Source organism: Heliangelus exortis, chromosome 5 (genome assembly GCF_036169615.1).
Source record: "Heliangelus exortis chromosome 5, bHelExo1.hap1, whole genome shotgun sequence".
Classification (NCBI taxonomy): Eukaryota; Metazoa; Chordata; class Aves; order Apodiformes; family Trochilidae; genus Heliangelus; species Heliangelus exortis.
In genome coordinates, this window is record NC_092426.1 from 36,021,639 (window position 1) to 36,039,521 (window position 17,883).

Sequence of the window (17,883 nt, forward strand, 5' to 3'; positions counted from 1 at the left end):
AGTAGGTTCTGTCAAAAGGATTCAGACACCCCCCAAAACATTTCACTGTGATCAGAGACCAAGAAAGCCAGCTTCACTGATAAGCAAGGGAATATGCCCCATCTGGCCCATGAAGAGGCCCATGATAGCTAGAAAGACACTAGACTGAAGTGCTATTTCAATACTGTATTAATATTGCAGGGAGAACACCTGCACTGTCACAAGATGCATCAATCAGAGCCTGGAGTTAGTGCTCTGGCCTCTCTCCAAATGATAGTCCTGGTAATTTTTGTTGCTTTCAAGAGTGAGCAGGTCCACTCTGAAACACTAAGCCTTCCAAAAAAGTTAGGTGCCAAGCTTGAGCACATAAAATACATCGTATCCAGGATACTTAGGAATGCTTCCTTTCAAGATCTAGAAAGGAGGAAAGCTAAGTATGCACAGGAAGGTTTATCCCATAAGTGACAGTGCAGTTTAGAAGTCTAAGAAGTCTAAACAGTCCAAGACTGCTTCTTGGCAGAGACTGGAATTGGGTGCCCCTACCACACAACTGCAAAGTCCCAGCTGGCATCAGCTGCCCCAGGCTGCACTGCAGGGGGAATGGGATGAGCTCTGAGGACATCCCTTCACTCCAGGCTGGTGATAGGCACCCGTGCTTTCCCACAAGAGTACCAATTTTGGATCTGCAAGGCATTTGTGACACTGATAAGTATCACTAAAGACCACTACTAGACAGTAAAGGGTTCTTCTAAATTTTTGCAGCCTCTCTCCACTACTTCAGGAGAGAGAGACTAACAAGGATGCCTTTTTAAACATATAAACAGGTCATCTACTGGAAACAGATGCCTACTTCCACTAGTTCTGCCCACACCTGAAGAAGCTGCAGCTCATGTATGACTTTATCCTCCTATCTGTGAGCAAACTTATGCTGCTACCACCTTATTTATGAAGCCTACTGATGAACAACTGGGATAGTTCTGCTTCTGTCATCTGGCAGTGAGATCCACAGCAGATAGTTTTGCACCACAGCTTAGGGCAGTGCATTCATATTACGTTCTTTAGATTGTTGCCAATAAAAGTTTTGGTTTTAATCAGATTACTTTTTCCCTCCTGCTACAGCTGTTAGTAGTGCAAGCACTCTAGCATACTTTCTGGGCACCCAAGAGAGTAAGAGCAATCATACAAATAATGGCAATATGAATGTGTGCAGAAGCACCAATCCTGACCAGTCTGCAAACTACCTCCTGCCTGCTCTGTAGGTCAAAAGACATGAAGTGATTTCCTAACTAAAAGGAGGAAATTATGGCAGCCAGTCACATAAGACCACATTTCTTAGGCTGTCTGATCAGGTTGCCTGTGATTTTCAAGAATGGGAAGTAATCAGTGAAGGGCTCTCCTTTGAGAGGAAAGAGAAGACCTCAACAGCAGTAGACATAAAGAGAAGACTCCACTGGGAATCTAATATAAACAGTTAAGACATCCTTAAAGATGCTCTGGTCCATACATGAGCTTTTCCAGTCATGAAAGACCACAAATACCTAAGGTTTACTAAGAGGGGACACAACAGATTTTGGAATTAATCTTCTTTTTTTTTTCAGATCCCTAAATGCTTTCTCAACTGTTTGATTCTGCTCAGAGGTAAGCAGAAAGATACTTGGAAAAACTGTTCTAAGGCCCCTGCTATGACCAGACAAAAAACCACAAGGGCCTATTACATTGCCCTTTTGCATGTAACAGTTGTATGTGAAATGAAACTATAAAACTAATAATTTGCTGCAGCCTGTTAGCAGCCATAAGCTTGCACCACCTGCAAAAGGCAGGCACAGCATGATGGGCAGCTCCAGTGCAAAGCATTAGCTGTGACATTGCAACTTTGCTGCAGATGTTGTAGACAGATCCTGCTGTCCAAAATACTGTTTTCACAGAAGGTACAGGTACCTCCATCAGAATGTTCAAATAACTGGCTCAAATTATGAATATATCTTCTCTTATCAATACTTTGACCCTATGGCCTTCTTCACATAACCTGTGCTGCAGAAGGTTTCCAGGTTTTGTTTTTAACAGAGAAACACTGATAAGAGAAGCAGAACACTACCCTCAGTAGACATTTTCTTTTTTCTCCCTCACATGATATCCAACCTCCTTAAAGATGCAAAATCCATCAAATCAGAGAAGAATTTTAACATCTTTCAACATCTCATCCTGAAAGTCTGAAGATACCTAAACATAAGGAAGACTTCTGATACTGCCAGCACAGAAGCATCTGTCAAAGCACTTCTCTGTTTGGACTTTACAGTATGACTCAAGTTGCAAGCAGTCATGCCTTCAAATGGCCAATTTCTTGCTTTCCCTTTTCCTAGATGTTTCATTCCTTGCCACTGTGTTGGTGATCAGACAGCAATGTGAACTGTAGGCCTTCCTGCAACATAACCATACAATGGCAGGCAGAGTATGAGCAAGTAACTCACACTCTTAACTACTACTCGTTTTCTGTCAAATTTCTATCAAATCATAGGATCACAGAATGGATTTGGTTGGAAGGCACCTTACAGATCATCTAGCTCCAACCCCCTGCATAGGCAGGGCCACCTCCCACCAAACCATCTCAGCCCATCCAGCCTGGCCTTAAAGATTTTAAAACACCACTGGTCCCAGTACCATCCCCTGAGAAATGCCACACATCACTGTTCTCCACCTGGACATCAACACATTGACCACTACTCTTCAATCCTCCTTATCCACCAAGTGGTCCAATCCATCAAATCCACATCCTTCCAATTTGGAGACCAGGATGTTGTGCAAGACAGTGTTGAATGCTTTACACAAGTCCAGGTAGATGCCTTCAGTTGCTCTTCCCCTTGTGCACTGATGCTGTGACCCCATCATAAAAGGCCACCAAATTTGTCAGGCATTTGTCCAACTGGAGTTAGAGCAAAAAGGATTGAAAAGAGCATCAACAGCCACTGGTAGCTGCCTGCTGTGCAAGAGAGGGAGTAGGCTACAGGTATCTGAATCATTGTTTTGAAGTTCAGTTCTTTCACTCAAACAGTACATCCCTTCCTTAGAGGGATGGGAAAACACGACCACAGACAGACTAGGGGAAAAAATTATGGTGAGGACATGAGAAAGAATAAAATTCCCTTCACTTTGTTGTCTCACTGGGCAGCAACTCAGGTGGCAAAACTGTAGGTAAAAGTAGCTCATGATCTAACACCCATAGTTCATCAGCCTCTGGCAACAAAGTTTCTGAAGAAAAAAATATTTCTTTACTTCTCATGAAAAGCACTCAGTGAAAGATTAGTCAAACAACAACTGAAAGAAAAACAAAACAAAACAAAAAAAGAACAAAACAGAAGGAAAAAACTCAACTCCCCAAAAAACCTTCAAAAAATGCCCACCCAACTCTAAAAATCCCACCACTTGCTTGCCCAAGGCTAGTTAATTTTGAACCCTGTCATCTTGCCATATGGAATGTATATATTGTACTCTTTAGACTGATGGAACACTAAAAGGATGAAAGTAGTGAACTACCTAATCAGAAAGCACTAAATTCTAAATTTCTTTCCCCATCAAGCCCTGCAGAAGGTCCAGAGACCTTGTGTTCAGGTTAGGAGTGTTAAAACAGTCACTGCAGTTCATTCTGAGAAACAGGTAACAGACCTTTGTTATGCCTGATTTAAATTCTTCATGTAAGTGAGGCTTCCTCAGGCTTTTATTATTTAGGAAATACTGAACTTGAAAACTGTATTATGAAATTTTTAGGATAGCACAATTTGGAAACATTTCAACTACTAAAACTGAAGAACTGTCAGGTAAGCAGCAGCCTTTTAACAAAAGGAGAGAATGGAGCTGCTGGAGTGAGCACCTCTCCTATCAAGACAGGCTTAGAGAGTTGGGGTTGTTCCAGCCTGGGGAAGAAAAGGTTGTGGGAAGAACTTAGAGTGGCCTTCCAGTAGCTGAAGGGGAGGCCTACAGGAAAGCTGGGGAGGGACTTTTTATAAGGGCTTGTAGAAACAGGGCAAGGGGTAAAGGCTTTAACGTCAAAGAATTTTTAGTCTTTAGACTTTTTAGACTCTTTTTAGATTAGAGGGTAGATTTAGGTTGGATATTAGGAAGAAATTCTTTGGTGTGGTGAGACAGTGGGAGGGAAGTTGTGGCTGCCCCCTCTCTGGAAGTGTGCAAGGCCAGACTGGATGGGGTTTTGGGCAACCTGGTCTAGTGGAAAGTGTCTCTGACCATGCTGGGAGAGGTTGGAACTAGATGATCTTTAAGGTCCCTTCCAACCCAAACCATTCTGTGATTCTTTTAATATGTAATTGGTAAAAAGACACCAAATGAACTGCTTATACTTGTCTCTCTATATTCCTGATCAGCTTGAAGCCCAAGATGAAAATGACCAAATTTTGAAGCCCTGGATTAAAATGACATTCAGAATTAGTGAAATTAAACTGCCCTTACATGGTTTTGCTGCACTTAAAAGATCTCTGTCCTCCCACATCTATGAACTGTAGTAGCTGAACTTACATGCCTCCACTCCAGAGCTGCCCTTGCTGTACTACATCACTTCATGCATCAAGGTACCATCATATCCTCCATATGCACAAGAAGTCCTTCCATTTCAGCCCTGCTCTGTAGCCTAAAACATGCTATATTGTTTGGGATGTATACCTCACCTTTACATTCTGAAGAGAAGCCAGCTCAACAGCTTTCTGGGCCAAAGTCAGCAAATTGGCTTCTTGAGAAACACGGCGTCTGCGTCGTGTGCTCTGGATTACACCACCCCTGACACCCTGGAAGTCACTGGTTTTCTCAGCATTTTCTTCAGCTGCTGCTGTCTGTTTCTCTCCATCTCTACCATTCTGGGCTGTGGTTTGCCTCTCTGTTTCCATCTGGCAGAGCTCACTATTGACCAGGACATCCTTTTGCCCCATATCCAGTCTCCTGGGCTGCAAGTAGTTACTCTTGTTGTGGGGCAGTGATTCAGGTGGTTGCTGTAAAGGGACCTCTTGCTGATGTGTTTGCCAGTGATGAAGAAATAAATTGCTAGGTTGTTCTTCTGACTGCTTGGAAGTCAATACTTCTCCTGTAGATGTCAGCAGGGCACCTTCTTTAGAGAGTCTCCGTGATCTTCTTGGAAAGGGAATCTGGGTCTGAGGTAGCACAGTCTGTTGATTCTGCTCTGTTAGAGCCTTGAATAGTTCCTGGTTCCTCTCTGTTTGCTGAAACTGGTGTCCCATCATGTGATGCTGAGGTGCTGCAGCTGCCACATGAGGCTGTGCTATGGAAGTAGCCTGTTGCAGACTGAAGGCTTGTGAGGCAGCCTGCTGCTGCTGCTGCTGCTGCTGCTGAGGATAGAAATTTTCAAACAGCTGTAGCTGGGGAAGAGCTTGCTGCTTTTGTTGAGCAGTAAATGCAGGACTGGAAGAAGCTGGGGCCTCTTGAAAGACATGTAACAACTCAGGAAGACCCTGCTTTTGGCCTTGGTGACCAAACGCAAGTTGGAAAGGCTGTAATGGCAGACTCTGATTCTGCTGCTGCTGCTTCTGCATCTGATGGAAAGAATTCATTTGAGCTTGCTGTCTAACCAGAGCTTGCTGTTCCAGCTGAGCCTTCTGAGACATCATCTGCTGGACAGCATCACCATACAAGTCCAGCTGTGACACAAACATTCCTTTCTCTTGATTTCTTTTAAGGGCTTCTGAGTGTCCATAGAAGCCTGGGGCACCAGCACTGGAGTGAGGTCCTTTTGTGTTGCCCCCAAAAACCATACCGTGGCTCCACATGGAAGGAGGAGACTGCCAGTGGCTGTCACCTCTCTCTGGCAGCCTGTTGCCCATTAGTGAATTCTGCCATTTGACAGCTGTCACTGCCTGAGACATCATCATTGATTCCCCCCTATCTTGATTGTAAACAGAGTTCATCAAAGCAACATTGTTGGGGGCATTTGCTAATCCTCCTGCATGAGAAATCTCCATAGTTTGGGAGACAGGTATATTCCCTCCAGGACCATAGTACTGTCCTTCCTTAAGCTGCTGCTGTGGTTCTTTTGATGACACTGCTATTTCCTGCTCATTAAAATAGGCAATTCTTTTCCCAGCCCTTTTGCTTGAAGACTTCTGCTGAGCCTGAAGATTCATGGTTCAGTCTACTCTCCCAAACTGCACACACTCTATTTACAATCCACCCATCCCTGAGGCTGGGGAAGGAAAGGCACAGAAGTCTCTCTTTTCCATTCAGTTTCAGTAATAAGGGGCAGGAAAGAAGTACAGAGGAAAGTGCATCAACTTCCTTTTTTGCTGCGTGCTTCTCCCACTTCTTTTCACTCTTATCCTGTGTGCTTCAGAGGTCAGCAGGATCCACTTATTACAGGTCCTGAAATAGAGAAGCAATTGCAATGAATCATCAACAGACATAACTGGCATACAAACCCTCACGTGATAAGCAACACTGTCTGTCTGTCCCATTTCCCACAGAAATGAAGATCAGTAAGAAATGACAGATCTGACCTGCAAGAGGAATGCAAAGCAAAACAGCTTAGTTTTACAAACCAGGTACCAGACTGGATGTGTGTGATGCAACTCCCAACTGCACACAGACTTCTCACTCATCACTCCAGCTCATCCTGAAGATTTTTCTCTGAAACTCCCTCTCATCTGGCCAATTACTTCTGTGTCTTCCTGCAGCCAGAATAATCTGGTTTTAATCTGAACTCAAAAACAAAAAAAACCCTCTTGACTTGCCAAAAGAAAAAACAACATGTCAGGCCACATTTCCCAGACATTCAAAACACACAGGTGCATACAATGACTGCAGCCAAACAGGCAGCAAGATGCTCAATTCAGTACTTTGAAGGAAAGGATAAGGCAGCAGCCAAGTGTTCACCCCCTCCTCCCACAATCACTACAGTTGCTTTCCAATTAAAACTGCCCATCAAGCATCCCAAGACAGGGTCTGCTCAACTTGTGGCCTCTCAGATGTTTCCTTCAACAGCTGAAAGCATCTGCTCCTGCTCAGCTCACACACATGGAAAAGCAGCTCCACCAGATTGTCACAGCTGCTCCTGGACACCACCAAATCTCTGCCAGTGTAAAGCTACAAACACAACAGGAGAAAACCTTTCCAGAACATGCTCTCTGGGACAACTTATCTTCCTCTCCTACAGAAAAAAAACTACCCACAAATTTAGGCTCTGAAAGACTAGTTTGCAGGACTAAGGTCTAATGTGTTAACACATACACTAGTATTTCTATTTGGACACCTAAAACCTTTTAAGAAGATCAGTTTTAAATTTAATAATTTTTTTTAACTACTACTAACACTCAAGCTTTCAAAGTGTCTCTGTTACTCTCTTTTCAATATGCAATTTGTTATTCTTCAAATCACACACAAATATGTTTGAGAAAGATCCTAACAAACAGTTAAAAGCCCATTCTTATTCTTCTGCTATAAAATCAAGTTTCTCTTGAGTGGACCAGACTTTACCTGCAATCCATTTATCAATCCCTATAAAATGAAAACTAACAAAGCAAAAGCACATGGCACCCTGAAATCCTGTAAAACTGAGCTTCCCCTGAACGGATATGGCTACAGTGCAGGTTTTAATACTGGGGTGGGGTTGGGAGCACGATGAGGAAGAAAAGGCAAAGAGTTTAAATTAACTTATGCAACTTCCACCTCAGTGGCCAAGCTTGGCTCGAGTGCTACTGGAACCACAGGCCTGTGTTTCACATCCCAGTGACTCATTTCCTCAGGCTCTTACATAGCTGTTCCCCCCCACGCTCCCTCCTCCATGGACCTCTGCCTCTCAGTATCACAGCCAGGGCGTTCCTCCCTCCTCTGAGCACAACGTCTCAGCTCATTTTCCAGTTCTCTCTCAAGAGGACAAAAATAACTCTGGGAGAAACTGTGGACACGCGAGGTGGAAAATTCGCTCTCCCCTGCACCTAATGCACAAACGAGGAGTTCACGAAGTAACTTTTTCCTATTTCAAAACTTCGTTAGGAGAGGAAAAAACATTCCACGGCAGGAAACCGAATCCCCTGTAGCAATAGAGGTGGAAAGGCTGCTGTGTGCCTCTGGGAAGCAATAACCCCCTCCTTGCTGTTTGCAGCACTGCTACAAATATAGAGCTAACAACTAAACCACAATACCGGAGGTAACAAGACTAACAGTGGTTTCTGACACTATCTTGCTTTCTTAAGTCATCAGTATCTATTTTTACCTCCAAACTAGACAAAGTTGTAACAGTTTTCCTTCCACTGAGGTTTCTGCGAGCTTTTGTATTGATGAGTCACACGATTCTGATAAGAAGAACACAATTTTTCCTGCATATGGGAAGACATTACCTGCCAAGCAACCTTTAGAACCTCTGCTGCAGGTTTTGTACACTCTGAGGAAGAATGCAACAGTATCTGCCTAAAAAGCTGACATACACTTTCAAGGGTCCTTGTTTTTAACTCATCTAATAACAAAAAAACAAACAAAAAAACCCAAAACAAAAAAACCCCTCCACCTTTGTGGACTTTGCCTGTATTTTTTCCATTTCTCCCTAAGAAGCCACCAGCTCTGCAAAGCCTTACTCACACCAGTTTAGAAGTGCACCTATCTAGGACAGGGATGCAGCAAAAGTATCATGATGCAAAGCCTACAAAGAAAGTAACTTCACAGACAATCTAAAGGAAGTAAATGAATACTTATATGTAACACAAAAGGAGTCCTAAAAACATTCTATGCCTCTTAGGGAAGTTCTCTCCTCACTTGCAAAGACAGTAGAGATTGAACAACTAAAGTTGCAGTAGCACAAACCTCAGGATATTGTTGGGGAGGAAAGAGATTTAAGATACTTTAAACAAAATACACTTAATGAACATCACAGCTCTCCCAATTGCATGCAATAATAAATCCTAACTATGAACAGCAAGGAAAAAAAAGGAATTTGGGGCATGCAGTATTAGATGGTAAAAGAAAACATCACAAAATCAGCTGCTTAGAATTTATTTCTATGTAGAAAAAGTGCAGAAAAGCATCTTGCTGGTCATCCTTATAGTAACAGTCCACATTTTAAACTGAATAATGTTTAAGCTGCAGCATGACTATACTCCAGGAAAGCTCACCCTTGGCAGCTTCATTGGCTTAGCACTGCTGGCACTATGACTAAGCAGGCTTCCCTCCCTAGGGCTGAGGGATGAGCTCACATTGCCATCATCCTAGCCAATTACCAGCTTTTTTTTTTTTTTTTTTTTTTTTTGGTTGGTTGATTTGGGGTTTTTTTGTTTTGTTTTACTTTAATTTCAGCACAAGAGTCAGCCTGCAGCAGCACAGTAAAATGGCAACACAACTCAAGGCTTCAGTGTGCTTTTGAGCAGTGTATCCCTGGCCATTTCTTACCTTTGGATAAAGCACAGAGCCAGTCCTGATACCATAATTCCCAGAAGATACTGTGTCTTGCTTCCAAATACACTGAAGTATTAGGATACCTTGCATTGCTTTTATGCTGCACAGAGAAAAAGCAGAACCTAGCATCAGGATATTTTGTTTTAACAACTCTCAATATCAGCAGCTATTTTCACTTCCAGGAACTCCTGCCATGCAAGAACATATCTTGACCTCTCTTCAAAGGAATATGAATGGCATGCCACCTTTCATACCACAAACATTTCCAGATTTTTAAGGAATTTTTGATGTTGCAAGGCCTTCTCTTCCTAACACACAAACCAAGTCACATTAGATCCACATATTCCACATGTAATATTTTCTGGGATGCAAAAACCTATGGCACCTTACTCAGAGAGGTTAAGCTAAAATTTCTCCAGCATATCTGCACTCGAGCTTTAACGAAAATCATAAACACATGTAAAATGCCACATGGGCTCGTTTTAGGAAAAGTTTCCTGAAGGACTTAATTAAGTAAACAACAGGACTAAGGAAGAGCCTCTGTCTGCATGAAGGATGCTGCCCTTAAAGTCCTTTCAGAGCAAAGAAATCTGATAGTGAGGGCACAGGCATCCAGGCCAGCACCAGCAGGCTGCACTCAACCCAGACTAAGCTCTGCAGAATCTTATAGACACCACTATCTGTTACAGCCATCTTGTCTCAGTTTATCAGTAAACTCCAGGCTGCTGGAAAACCTTTTTAATATATTTTTTCAAAATTAAAAGTTTATTTAAAGGACAAATTAAAGACACTCCATTGCAACCACCGAATATAAAATATCTTTATTAAAATATATATATTTATATATATTAAAATATCTTTATTTATTAAATTTATTATTTAAAAGTTTTGGCCTGTATATTTAATAACCACTCACCATTATTCTACTTCTTTAAATACTCTCTTCAGTCAGTCTGTGCATACATGTGCAATTTCACCTACCAAGTTCATGACCTCACACACTCTACAGTAACCTTAAACTCTACTCTTCAGCCCTGCTGTTGAGGGCTGTGCAGTCTTTGCTTAGTTCACTTGCTGCACCACCTATATTTGGCCTGATAAGCAAGTTTAAATTTTGCACATTCCTAATCTCCTTTGAGATAATCTGCACACAATTCTCTCTGACAGACAGCAGCAGAAATTCCTCGGGAAAGACTCTGACGTCTCAAACCCTGGTGAAGTTAAGGATGCAGAAAACAGTAAGTGGTCACAGACCACAGAATCTTCTATTTCACCTCTTTGATCTTAGCTTTTAAATACATCTGTTTTAGGTTTGGGTTTTGGTTTTGGGTTTTTTTCCATGTGAAAAATAGAAACTGTTCCTGGGTTCTAGTTAATGTACATTCTCAGCCTTAACTGCAACAATGCAGCTCCAGTTTTTTACAGGAAATCTGTGAAATTACAGTGATGAGAATCACTTCTCACTAAATCCTCCTGCTGCCAGCAACTCAGATTACTGAAGTTGAAACACTTCTAATGATTATGAACAGATTCCAAAAACAATTTTACACTTAAGTCAAATGCAGCAACCTATTTAGTGTCCTTCTGAGATTGAGCAATCAAAGACTTTCTTCTCTAATTTGCTTGTTATTATGGTCAAATCCCATATTTATGAAAGAGGCAAAGAATCATGACACATGTTTTACTGATGAGGAACAAAACCAGAGGAACTAACTTACACACAAACCTGGTAAAAAATCAAGAACAGAATATAGGATACTCGCTACCAGTTCTCCTCCAGTCCTGCAAGAAAATATGGGTTGAAATCTACATGCAAAAGGTAAAAATTAGGTGCACTGTGCAGAAAGGACACAGAAAACTGAGTTTTTCCAGTGCAGTAGCCAAACAGAGATAAGTTCAATAAGACAGGTTTAGATCCTGGGTTTGGTGGTTTGGGTGTGTATGCTGGGTTTTTTTTTAAAATGTGTGGAGAGTCACACAGCATCACAAACAAGAAACTTGTTCCAGCCAGCAGAAATCTGTCCCAATGAAACCACCACCACCTTGAGTAAAAAAACAATAAAGCAATGGAAACACAAGACAGTTTTTGTGTTTGGCTGAAGATTTGCAAAGCCTACTGCACAGTTTCTTCATACCCTATGCCTATCCTGCTGCATATGAAACCAGCTTCAATGTCTCCCTCAAAAGCCTCTTCCTGCACACTGTGTCACATTTTCTTCCAGTCAGCTACATCAAAATTCCTGCAGATTATTTGCAACCTCCCACTCACCACCTTCAGACACCTTGAACAGGAAGGATAACAGCATGGCTTTCTTACACATCACCCCAGGAGAGAACAAGAGAAACAGAAAATAGACCACACTTGTCAATTCTATACAGCAGAGCACAGCAATCTATCTTCTGTAGAAAGGCAGGAGAAAGCTCAAAGCAACTAAAAACCAAAGCATTATCAGAGAAAGCAAAAAACTAAAGAGAAGGTGATTGGTTTATGTCCCTGTCATTTTACCCCACATGGCAGGGGATTTTGCACAGATACCTAGAAAGCCTGAATCTGCAGGGAAAGGGATGTTTTCAGAAGCCTAGCATTACACAAGAGCAGTAACTGAAGCCAGAAGCAAACAAGCAAAACCAAACAACTGAACAGTCTTTAGTTTTAAAGAAGGCCACTACAAAAGAATAGATACAGGGAGCAATCATCTCCCCTACACTTCCAAGCATGAAAATTTTCCAGGGACCTGTATCTGATGAAAGTCCTAGATTCAATAAAGTCCAAAAATGGGGAAGGGTTTCTTTTTGCATAACACTTCGTAGCAAAAAAGGAACTCTGTGCCTTTTATGGGCACACTGTAAAAACCACTCAAGGGAAAGCTGCTTCACAGACAGACAGCAAAAGGGAAAACAGTATCCATCAAGCCTGACAATTGCCACTGCTGCCTGAAGGTGCCTGCCTGGGGCTGGCAAACACACACCCAAATAAGCATTACAGAGCTAAGACATTTATGGCTTAGCCAAATTTTCACATGACTGGCCCATTTCTACAGCAGAGAAAGACTGAAGCTATGACTGACTTCAGGGGTGCCTCTGCCCTAAGGGCAGCGTGATAAAAACTACTTTATTACCACTTCCAATTTCCCATTTTCAGAGGCTGGGAACTGAGAAAGCTGTGTTAAAACCACTGCACTAACCAGAGATTGAAATGTGAAATATATTAGCTCTGTGGCATGAAGGAAGAGAGAAAATGGTCATGCTGAAGGACTACCTGCTAGCAGAATCAGTAGCTTGGACTGCACCACCAGATGTGAAAAACTACTGCCCCAATCTAGATCACTCTTGACATTCAACATAATAGGTTAATTACCTACAGCAAACAAAATTACACAAAACATAGAATTACCATAATGCTTGGCAAAACATACATTTCCAAGATGACATTAGCTAGTCAAACTAATCAAATCAAAGAGAAACACAACTCCTACTCAAGTAAATATTTTAGTTTGTTACAGTAAGGGATATAACAAATTAGAGCCAGTGAAAATGTATTCTCAGTTATTTAATTGTGCAACTTTCTTTGTTCAAATGGTCTTAAAATTCATCTAAGCATGCTCTCTGACCAGATTTTGACCTCCTATTTACATCCATGGATGTGGCTTTATTTCTCCCCTCCAACCACAACTTCACACATCCCATCTAAACACAGATCATAGAATGATAGAATGTCAGGTTGGAAGAGACCTCGAGGATCCAACCCTTCCAATATCATTGTCTACATGAGATGTCTCAGCACCCTGTCAAGCTGAGACTTAAAACTTTACCAAGTTGGGGAATTCACCACTAACCCCGGGGACCATTCCAATGTCTGTCTGTCCTCACAGTGAAAAACTTTCCCCTCCTGTCCAACTGTAATCTCCCCAGGAGCAACTTTGCCCATTGCCCCTTGTCTTGTCCATGTGACTCCTTGTGAATAGGGAGTCTCCATCTTCCTTGTAGCCTCCTTTAAGTACTGGAACACTGTAATAAGGTCTCCCCTAAGCCTTCTCTTCTCAAGGCTGAACAAACCCAGTTTTCTCAGCCTCTCCTCATATGGCACCTGCTCCAGTCCTCTGATCATCCTCCTAGTTCTTTCCTGGACCCTCTGCATATCAAAAGGAAGTGTTCAGATAACAGTTATACAAAAGGGGAGTTGCATACTTTTAAGGAATACTCAAAAAATAAACTCAATTTTGGGTCATCTTCCTTAACACAAGCTCAGCAAAAATACTAGAGGTCCATTTTGCAAAACACACCTGGTATTCTTCCACATAATTTTCTTTTCAAGGGATGAGAAAGACAAAAATTTGTTAAAAAGAAGATGCCCATTAGGCACTGACTATTCTTGTCCTTACCACAAACTATCCAGGCAAAACCTGGCTTACACAACCAGCTCCACCAGCACAAGATCATCATGGATGAGGAAAAAAAACTATTCAAAAGACAGGCTGGGATTTTAAATCTTAGGAGATTATTAAACAAACAGCAACAACAAAAAACCCAACCTTGATTTATTTTTAAAGGAACCGATAATCTCATTTCTATCAGCTACTGAAAAGGTACTACAACAAATACAATTAAGAGCCTTAATTTTACAGAATCACAGAATGTTTAGGTTGGAAGAGACCTCCAAGATCATCCAGTCCAACCTTGACTAACACCACAGTCAACTACTAAACCATACTTATCCTCAAGCAAAACATCAAATGGTATTTGTAAAATAATTGAAAATTTTCCCAAACCTCATCTCATGAAAACAAAAGACTGATCACTTGCACCAGACTCATCTTTCATCTTGCACAGCAACAACATGCAGTTCTTTGAGAGAACTATGAGAAAGAGAGAGCTACAGAAACTGGACTGTTGTGAGCAAATAAGCAGGAAAGCCAAACTTTACAAACAGCTTGCAACACAGTGCAGGCTTGCCCTTTAACAAAATAGGTATATGGTACATTTCTTAAACCAGTGCATGCTATAAACTGTACTGAATTTAGGAATATTACTCATTATAATCCATCATCATGACAAATGCCATGATCTGAAGAGGCTTGGGCAGCCCTAATGCACTGAAAGAGCACAGCAGTTAAGAAGTATGGAACACTAATTTCAGGCTCTGTAGAGTTACAGAAAGGTACAATTCTTTCCCACTGGAAATGGGTTAACAGTTCTTCTAACTGTAACCACTTAGATAGCTATTTTAAGCTTTTTTGTTTGGAGCTTCCTGGGAGGGCAGTTGCTAGCAACAGAGAGACCACAGTTCAACAGGCAGAGATCACAGCAGGCTCTGAAGTCTAAATGGCCAAGAAGAGGCCAAAAGCTTCTCCCTGCCCTTGCCTTCACAGAGCTGACATAACCACAATGCATCCTTTGCTCCAAATGCCTCTACTGCCACGAACACTCCAGCTGCAGGATTGCACCCACACAGACCAAATCTCTTTCCATTTAAGCCCCGAGAAGGAAACATCTGAATGCACCAAGCTGCAACAGGAAAAGTAGCTGCAGGGTCAGTTGTTTCCATCTTCACCTCTCCAGCACTTCATCCCAAAACCAGGCGTATGCAGATGGAGAAGAGGAACCCACAGCCAAGAGTGGTTCACAGATTCCTTCAAGGCTTTGAAAGAGGTAATGGCCTACAAATAAAGAAAGGGAAAAGGGAAGGTTCATAGAGGTGACACTTGCCATTCCCAGAGGTTTCTTCATGAGAAACAAAAATGCTCTCAATGCCTAGACCATAGCTCCAGGCAGAGACACTCCTGATGCCATCAAGCAGCATCATCAGTTACCCAATCCTGGCTAGAGAACAGCTGAGAGTAAAAAGCACAGACAGAACCTCACAGGATCTGGAATCAATTTCCAGCTCTGGTACAGACATGCATCTGAAACAAGCTACTTCAGATTGACTCAAAAAATCAGAGTAGTACCTGAAACCCAAAATACACTGATATTTGTGAAGTATTTTGAAGTTATAAAAGTTGTGTGTTCTTTAAAAGTACCCACTAGCAGGCTAGATGGGAATTTTTCCACAAAGAGACTTCGTGTCTAATTTGAGATATGATGCAACAGGGTAATGACTACCAAAGAAGAGGGAGGGGCTAAAAAATGAGGGAAAAAGGTCACACAAATAATAACATAGTTGTTCTTTTGTCATAAGCCTCTCTCTGTCTCACTCTACCCAGAAATATCTTGTCTCCAGTAATTTTCTAAGCTGAAGCAGTGTCCATCTTGGTTTGCCCATATCCACACACCTGCAGCCAGACAGATGCCACTACTGACTGAGCTAACCCATTATAAAACTACTCCAGCAGTTGGTCTTTAACAGAACTGACAGGACTTCAGCTTACATTTCTAACATTATGTATTTAAAGAACACTTGTGGTCACTGCTGAACACAAAAGAGTCTTTTTATTGTGCTGATCCATTACAAGGTACTGCAAGCCCTTGGCCATGACTGGGGCTGTGGCATACACTGAAAAATGTGATCAAGCACGATCATCACACAGTGGAAACAAGGAAGATTTAAAGAATCTAGGGGCTCAGAGAGCACTTCAATTTATCAATCTTTATTTAAAGAATCAAAGCACTCTCCAGGCTCCCAGATTCAGAACTCCCTGTCAGTTACCTGCCAGACACCTGCACAATCTCCTCCTTTTAACCACAGGCATTTCAGTAGAAGAAAGAAAGAGCAGATGGTTGGCACCAATGCTGCCTCAAATACAAAGCAGGGCTTCTCCATTTCTGTAGTGGCATATTTGTATCCTTACTCACATTACAAAGCACTTCCACAATTGGCCATAAGTGACAGCACTTACTTGGAGCAAAGTTAAAAACTTCCTAAAGATTCATTTCAACAAGCCTGCCTGCCTTAAAAAAAAAAAACAAAAACAAAACAACAGAAAACAAACACCCATCCTGCACTTTATAGCTAGGAAGGAAAAAGATCATTCAGTAACAGCATGGGGAAAAGTGCCCCTTATTAAGAAACTTTACAAATCTACTTTGAATTGAGCGAAAGACTTGGTTCTCAGAAAAAGACAAATTTTAAGTTGCAATGATCAAGTTCAGTATGACAGAAAAAAATAAAGTTCATGCACTAATCCCCCTGCACATGGAATTCTGTGTTATGCAGATCAGCACTGTAGCACTCTTCCACATTTCCTCCTGCTCTTATATAGTTCACTCTAAGTCCTGGAACAACAAAAATACATTCCAATTAAAATCATAACATTTTGGGTCAATAATCCTGTATTACACTTTGAATAGCTGTATTTGATAAAGATATAAAGTATGTAATTGCTATTAACAGGAACAGCAAGTCCTTCCCAGCTGTGAGAAAACCAGGCCATAAATAATTGGAAAGTCACACAGCAACTTACTAGAAAAGCTGTTAAGAGGATGAGTGCTAAACACTTGACCATCTCCAAAATAAATCACTTAGCATTAAAAAAAAAATCCCTTACATAACAGTTTTCACTCTCAGAGTGAAAGGCTAATAAATTAACCATCCCTTTAGATGTATGGATTAACCATTAACCTGATCCTCTCACACCAAAGAAAGAGAAATTCTACTACTGATGCTCCTTTACAATCCCTAACACACCTTGTGGATGCTAAAGAATTTTTTCACACCATCTAGAGAGCACTCTCTTACTCCAAATAGTTTACTGCTTCACCTTATGTCCCACAGCTTCTGATTACTTTACTGTTTTCAACAAATCTCCAAGTCCAGTCTCCCATCAGCAGGCTGACATTCATTTCACAGGACTTCCCCATCTGGGAAAGATTTAAGAATCAATGGAGGAAGAAAAACCTACTCATTGCTATACTGCATACAAATCTCTTTTGGTAAAAGTAGTTGAATGAATTTGCCCACAGACAAACTCGGTATTTCCAGAATAATTAATATTTAGCCAAAGTTAAAGCAATTTTATTCATCTAACCTCACAAACCTCACAACAACGTGTTAGGTGCAATACTTTTTTTTTTTTAGCAGGTAAACAAAGAGAGACAAAGCACACTGCACTAAAGAGCAAAAAAGCAGCCAACAAGAGATTACTCTTCTGGAGTTGACTCAGTTTTGTCCACTGTTGACTCCTTCATACTGCATACAAACTGCATCTGCAAGCTGTCAGAGAAAGCATCTTCATTTTGAACTGATGCAATAAAATTCAGAAACTAATATAGAACACTATACATATGGCAGTGCCATAACAGAGATCTGTAACTAATACTCAAGAGAAGTAGAGTTCTGCTATGCCTCTGTGTGGTCCACAACCTCTGCCTGGACTGTGGGCTAAGGGGCCTTCCACTTTTATGAGTTGTGATGGCTGGGGGGTTTGTATTTTGGGTGTTTTTCAAGAAAATGACAAAACTGGCCAGGTGTAGTACTCTTACTGTCAATGGCTTCACTCTTGCACTGTAGCATCAAAACTGAATTACAGCAATTATTATTTTACACAGGTGCATGGCCTCAAACAGCACTATATA

At 41.5% G+C, this 17,883-nt stretch overlaps 1 protein-coding gene across 6 annotated transcripts in view; it reads right to left on the reverse strand.

Moving 5' to 3' along the window:
* Positions 1 to 17,883, reverse strand: part of MIDEAS (mitotic deacetylase associated SANT domain protein) — a 58,510-nt gene that overhangs the window by 20,745 nt on the left and 19,882 nt on the right. For 4 of the 6 annotated variants that reach the window (XM_071744604.1, XM_071744600.1, XM_071744603.1 and 1 more), the window contains exon 2: positions 4,653 to 6,351. In XM_071744604.1, coding sequence (XP_071600705.1) covers positions 4,653 to 6,116 — 1,464 coding nt within the window. In that variant the 5' untranslated portion in view covers positions 6,117 to 6,351. Of the gene's footprint in view, positions 1 to 4,652; positions 6,352 to 9,366; positions 9,473 to 17,883 lie in introns of all 6 variants that reach the window. The other 2 variants (XM_071744601.1, XM_071744602.1) reach the window with 1 other exon arrangement.